Here is a 7,879-nt window from a genome sequence, read left to right on the forward strand (position 1 = left end):
TTTTTTTTTTTTTTTTTTTAACCTATGTTATTTTAAAAAAAAAAAAAAAATGTTGAATGATATGAATGACAAAAAAGATGGTATTAGAAACAGGAATTATAAAAAAAACAAAAAAGATGAAGAAAGAAATATAAGAAAATATTCAAATGATAACAATAAAGTTGTAAACAATATGAAAGACATTTATAATAATAATAATGATAATAATAGTATTAATAAAAGTGTTATATATTGTGGTAATAATTTAAAAAGAAATGAAGAGAAAAAAATATTTGAAAGAAATAAATTTGGTCAATTTATAAAGAAATCAAATTCTCCATCTTTAAAAGACACCAATATAAAAAGTAATAATAATAAAAATATGAAAAATACTAATAATAATAATGAGGAAAATAATAATAATAATACTAATAATACTTTAAGTAATAAAGAAAAAATAAAAGTTCTTATCGATAAAATGAAAAAAATACAAAATAAAAAAGAAGTTAATAAAACGTTAGATAAACCTATGTATATACGAAATTTTCAGGACGAAAAAAAAGTTTCTACTAATAATAATGCCTACAAATTAAAAAGAAATGGGGATCCAAGAAGTTATGGAGATATCAAAAATGGTGATAATTTAAAAAATGGTGATAATTTAAAAAATGGTGATAATTTAAAAAATGGTGATAATTTAAAAAATGGTGATAATTTAAAAAATGGTGATAAAATAAAAAATGGTGATAATTTAAAAAATGGTGATAAAATAAAAAATGGTGATAATTTAAACAATAATGGAGATTCTAAAAATACTAGAGATGCGGAAATTATTGAATGTCTTAAAAATAATAGGGAACCCAGAAGTAATGTGGAAAATGAAACTAATGAAATCCCCAATAGTAATGGGAAGCTTACAAAGAATAGGGACTCGAAAAATAATGAGAAGCTTAAAATGAATGATGATTATAGAAGAAATAACGATGGTAATATTAGTGATTACAATAAAAATAATACTGGAAAGAAAAATAATAATAATAATAATAATAATAATAATAATAATAATATGAACAGAAGTAATAATGTGGTGAGAAGTAGCGAGGACTCTATTAGCTGTGATACTATAAATAAATCCGATTGTAAGAATAAGGTTGAGGAGAATAGTTCAGCTAATGCTAATGAGAGTAATAAGAAGGAAGATGAAGGGGATAATAATAAAATGGAAGATGGGTATTTAATAAATAAGGATAAAGATGAGAAGGAAGGAGAAAATTTAAGTGTACCTAAGGAAAGTAATAATGAGACTTATTATAGAATTAGTCGAAGAGAGAGGTGTCGTAATTTAAAGAAAGAAGATAATTTAAAAATTATAAATGATGAATATAATAGTGTAAGTCAATTTCTAAAAGAAGGACGGAAAAGAAGTGTACGAGAAAGAAGTAATTTAAGAAATTATAATTATATAAATGTAAATAATAATATAAAGGATGACGATTTTGTGGATGAGACTAATAATGGTAGTAGTATAATAAAAATGAATGAAGGGAAAAAAACAATTTTGAGAACAGGTGTAAGACATAGAAGAAGGAACCCAAGAAAAAGAGGAAGGAGATGTTCCAGTGTAAGAAATAATAAAAATAATATGAATTCTGTGACAAGAAGTAATTATGATATGTCAGAAGGGGATAATTATGAAAAAGGTCGAAAATTTTTATATGATAATAGTAGTAATTATAATGAGTTGGATCCATTAAATAGTAAATTCTCTAATATAAAAATTTCAAAAAACTTTTTTCTTAAAATGAATGATGATGAAGATGAAGAAGATGAGGATGGCGTTCGTGATGATGATAAGACAAGTAAGAACAGTTCGTATTCGTTTGGATTCAACGAAAGAAATATAGAAAAGAAGATAATTATATTAGAGCAGAAGGATGGAATATATGAGATAAATGAGAATTATTTGAAGTATGAAAATAAGAAAGATGATGTTGATGAAAATAAGAAAGATGATGTTGATGAAAATAAGAAAGATGATGTTGATGAAAATAAAAAAGATGATGTTGATGAAAATAAAAAAGATGATGTTGATGAAAATAAGAAAGATGATGTTGATGAAAATAAGAAAGATAATATTGATGAAGACCTTGAGAATAACGAAAGCTCTTGCAAGTGTTTGAAATTAAATGATGTCACTAATAATAATGATAATAAAAACATATGTAATGATAATAAAAACATATGTGATGATAATAAAAACATATGTGATGATAATAAAAACATATGTGATGATAATAAAAACATATGTGATGATAATAAAAACATATGTGATGATAATAAAAACATATGTGATGATAATAAAAACATATGTGATGATAATAATATTGGTAATCATAGTAATGGTGAGATGAAGGAAGTTAATATTATGTATCCTATAAATAATGAGATTAGTATAAGAAAAAAGAGAATATTAAACAACGATGAAATATTAATATTAATAAATTTATTAAGAGATGTTAATATAAATAGATTTAATATAAAACATGTTATGACAAGTAAAGATTGTATGTATGAAAAATTTATGTTATATAATTTATTTTCTTATAATATTACATGTTTAAAAAGTTCTTTAAAGATGATGTATGCATATTGTTTATTTAAAAATTTAAAATTGTTTTATCAAATCCAATATAAAAATATGAATATGACAGAAAAGTCCATACCTAATTATAAAATAAAAAACAATTTGTTAGATACCCATTGTATTATTTTAAGTATGTTCGAAAATTATTATGAGAATGTTAGTAAACAAAAAATATCTATCACTGATTTTATTAATTCCTTTTATTTAAATATACATAATATAAACTTAGGTAAAAAGAAAGTCCAACCCAATAAAAGTTATGAGAATATCGTGTTACCAGAAAAAGACAACAGGAAAATAACATCAATGTATACAAATAAATCTCTTCTATATTCCAATTATATGAATAAGGACTTGGATATACATATGGACAACAAATCATACAAACTTAATGATATTAACATGGAAAACTATCGAAGTGTAAATAAAAATAATAAATCTAATAAGATCTGTAAAAAGGAATTAACCTCATGTATAAGTAACATATCTACTGTTCCAAATAATAATAAAAATGTTCATACTATTCATAAAGATGTATATAGGAATATATATACAGACCAAAATGCATATCATGTACATAATTATAAGGATATCACAAATCAACATGAAAAAAATTATATAAAAAAAAAAGATAACATAGAAAATTCTATCTATGATGATAATAAAATGTATCTTGGTGGTAATGAAAAAACGCCATGTGTAAAACATATACATATTAATAAGAATTATGAACAGACATATGATAATTATGATGATACAAATGGATATAATAATGATAAAAAGAATGATGATAATAAAATGAATGATAATAATAAAATAAATGAGGATAATAAAATAAATGAGGATAATAAAATAAATGATAATAATAAAATAAATGATAATAATAAAAAAAATGAGGATAATAAAATAAATGAGGATAATAAAATAAATGATAATAATAAAATAAATGATAATAATAAAATAAATGATAATAATAAAATAAATGATAATAATAATAATAATAATAATAAGGAAGAATATAATAACCCAAACCATCTCTTTTTAAATAACGAAAGTAGAAAAAGAAAATATTTTACAAATATATTACCATATAAAAATAAAAAGAAAAAACTACCATACACAATAAACCTAAATAACGATAATAAAACGTATCATCATGAATCCATAAATAATAAAAATCATATGCTCTTATGGGATTACAAAGAATTCGAAAATATAAAAAATATGATCAATGATGAAAAAGATGAGGAAGATTGTACGCCTTTAGCACATAGTATAAAAATTACAAAAATTTATGATAATATAAATATGGATGAGTACAACGTAAGAAATGAAAATCAAGAATATAAAGATAATGTAACTAATTATAAAGAGTTTAAAGATGGTAACTTTGAGTGTTATGATGTCAACGAATCGGTGCTTGTGCGGGATATTCACATGGAACAAAATAATAATGTGGAACAAAATAATAATGTGGAACAAAATAATAATGTGGAACAAAATAATAATGTGGAAAAAAATAATAATGTGGAACAAAATAATAATGTGGAAAAAAATAATAATATGGAAAAAAATAATAATATGGAAAAAAATAATAATATGGAAAAAAATAATAATAATGATGATAATAATAGTATCATAGAAAAAGGAAAAGAGAATATAGAAAGTATTCAATATGATATAAACTGTTCACAGAATGACATACAGTATAATATGGCATATAAAGATAAATCATTATTATTATGTGAGCAGAGGGACATGGACAAGGGGAATAAAAAAGAAGACAATACAATTAAAATGGATGATATAAATTTTTCAGTCGATATGGATTGTTCCCCCATGTTAAAATATAGGAAAAGAAATTATGATAATAAGAATGACGATGGTTATGTTAAGAATAACGATGGTTATGTTAAGAATAACGATGGTTATGTTAAGAACGACGATGGTTATAATAATAATGGGGAGTACCTTCATTGTAGCGACAATAACCTTAGTGCACATAAGTATAACAGTGTAAGTAGGAGAAGGAGACGGGTAGATAGAAATAAGGAGAGCAATGAAAAAGAGAAACGGGTTTATAGAAACGATATCATGGAACTTGAAAATGTAGATGTGATGCTTCTAGAGCGTATAAAAAACAATTATAAGATGCTTATTAGAAATGATAACGAGAATAAAAAAAAAAAAAAAAAAAACAATGGAACGGTAACAATATTGGACGATGTAGATAATGTGTATGATGTTAATAATAATGATAATAATAATGATAATGTAGATAATAATAATGATAATATAGATAACAATAATAATAATAACAATAATAATAACAATAATAATAACAATAATAATAACAATAATAATAATAATGTTGAAAGTCATAGCAATAACCATAGCAATAACCATAGCAATAACCATAACAATAACAATAACAATAACCATAACAATAATAATAACAATAACAATAACAATAATAATAATAGTAATAATAACGAAAGGGGTAGTACAAAAATAGAAAAGAGTCGTAAAAACAAAATAACGTTTTTTAATAAATACAGTAAATTACTTAATAATGATAATGTAGATAAGAAAAAAAGCAAATATATGCTTACTACCGAATCATTATATAATAATAATTTTAATATTTTAGATATAAAAGTAAATACTCATTTTGCCCATAATTACCATATATCTTTATTTTTCTTTTGTAAATATACTTCATATAATTTATATTTACATCCATTAAATAAAAATGAACATATAGTATCTTATGTTATTTTAAATTCAAAGAATGAAGTGCTTACAGATAATGGGAATTCTTTTGTATTAAGATATTTATTGTCATTCTTAACAAATAAAATATCTAGTTTAAGAAAATGTTATGCTAATGCTTTATATAATTCTTATTTATTACAGATACCTATACGTATATTTAGACATAATAATTTAGAAAATAAATATAGTCCACATTATGGTATTAGATATGATGGTATATATAAAATTATTAATGCTTTTACTATAAATGATTATTCAACTCCTGAATATAAAAGAGATATATTATATGTATTTAAAAGATTATATGTTGATAAATGCTTTATACCAAATATTAATCCTAAAATTCTTGATGATGAAGCTAAAGCTGAAAGAAAAAAAAATTTTATAGAAAAAAATTCTGTTTCTATTAATGTTATGATGAATAAAGAAATAATCATGACATTACGAATACCTTATTTAAAAAATTATAAATCTACTACTTTTACAAATTTTAATCATATATATAAATTTATCAAAAAAAAATGTATCCAAAAAAATATCGCCATGCCATGGATTCATTCTGAGGTTACTCTATATGAAACTTGTATGGAACATATTAAAAAAGCTGAAGAAAAAAAAAAAGGAAATTTTTTAAATAACACAAAAAGGAATAATATAAAAACTAATGTAAATAATACAAATGATGTATATAATGAAAACATGAAGAATTGTGTTGATGATGCATTCAAGGATTGTATACAAGCGATAAATGTTGACAAGTCTGTACAACAAATTAATGACGTTAGTTTTGATATGAATGATGGGAATTATAAAATGAAGGATATAAAAAAAAAGGACTGTTCTGGTGTTTATGAGAATATGTTTCCTCCAAAAAATAATAATAAAATTAATATTAATGGTAAAAGCAATATGAATAGTACCCATTTTGGTAGTAGTAATAATAATAATTGTCATAATTATAAAAGATTGGGAGATGCCAATTTTCCATATTGGTGTCTAGGAAAATATCTGCCATTTGTATTAGTTCTAGAAACGTTAAATTTTGAAAAAGAAATCAATATATATAAAGGTATAAGAACCAAAAATTTGAAGAACCTCAAAATATCTATAATAAAAACAGAAATCCCGATAAATTGTGAGATGGCTAAAAGACCAGCTCATTTATTTATACCTATAAAAAGTAAAGAAGCAATATCAGCTTATATAGAATTAAAAAAACCATATGATAATGATTGGAACCCATATGAAGATTTATCTGGTGGTAAAGAGATTTTTAAGATTCCCGTTGAAAATGTTGTAGACGAATCATTACCTCCTATGAATTTTACTTATGTTAATAAAACTATATTTTTTTCACGATTGCCTCCTTATAATTTATTGCCTTTATGTTCTGGTTGTGCTCCCCATAATTATAATAAAAAGGAATATGTAGATCTTTATATTAATGGATATTGTAAAGGTGTAAGACATAAAAAAACAAATAGAATATATTGTGATGGAAATAAGAATTATGATATTAATGATTTTAATGTCTTAGCTGCCTGTTCTGGTAATTGTTTATGTGATCCTTTAAAATGTACAAATAAATTTCCCGAAGGATTACATTATCCTATAAAAGTTGTAAAAACAAAAGATATTGGATGGGATATAGTCTCTTGTTCATTTATTAAGGCGAATTCATTAATTATGCATTATGTAGGAGAAATAACTACAAGAAAAGAAATGATATCTAGAGAACATGAATATGATAAAAAAGGGTATTTTAATTATTTTATTGAAACAGCTGAAGTTGATGAAACATATCCAGATGATTGGAAAATACCATGTATTGATGCTCTATTCATATCTAATGTTGCTCGTTTCTTAAATCATTCTTGTGAACCTAATGTTAATGTAATTACTATATGGAGAGGTGATAATTATCCATCCGTCGGTATATTTGCATCAAGAGATATACAACCAAATGAACCCTTAAAATATCACTATGGAATTAATTATAAAAATATTAAGTGCATGTGTGCATCTAAGAAGTGTAAGGGTTACATAGGTTGAAACCACAAAATTTTATATATATCGCCCATACATACAAACTATGCATTATATATATATAATATATATAATATATATATATTACATTGCACACTGATTTATATGGCAAAATGTGTTATATTGCACAGCGATTTATATGGCAAAGTGCACTTTTTATATGTTATATATTTTTTTATTTATGTCTTTGAATTTTTTTTTTTTTTTTTTTTTATATCATATCAAAGATATGTTAAACAGGAATATATTCCTTATATATCTTAAATATTTTCATCTTTTTTTTCTTGTATCTTTTTTTTTTTTTTTTTTTTTTTTTTTTTTTTTTAAAAAATAAATAAAAAATTTATAAAATTTTAAAATTTAAATAAAAAATATAAAAAAACTTTTTAAAAAAAAAAAAAAAAAAAAAAAAATATAAATATATATAAATTAATT

General features: G+C 22.4%; 1 protein-coding gene across 1 annotated transcript; it reads left to right on the forward strand.

The window, feature by feature from the left end:
- Positions 1-49: 49 nt before the first annotated feature.
- Positions 50-7,450, forward strand: PRSY57_0827100 (SET domain protein, putative; the record flags this gene model as incomplete). The annotated part of the gene is made up of 1 exon (XM_012907209.2): positions 50-7,450. One exon carries the CDS (start codon positions 50-52, stop codon positions 7,448-7,450), a length of 7,401 nt encoding a protein of 2,466 aa, XP_012762663.2.
- Between the last annotated feature and the right edge of the window lie 429 nt (positions 7,451-7,879).

Source organism: Plasmodium reichenowi, chromosome 8 (assembly GCF_001601855.1).
Source record: "Plasmodium reichenowi strain SY57 chromosome 8, whole genome shotgun sequence".
NCBI classification, from domain to species: domain Eukaryota; phylum Apicomplexa; class Aconoidasida; order Haemosporida; family Plasmodiidae; genus Plasmodium; species Plasmodium reichenowi.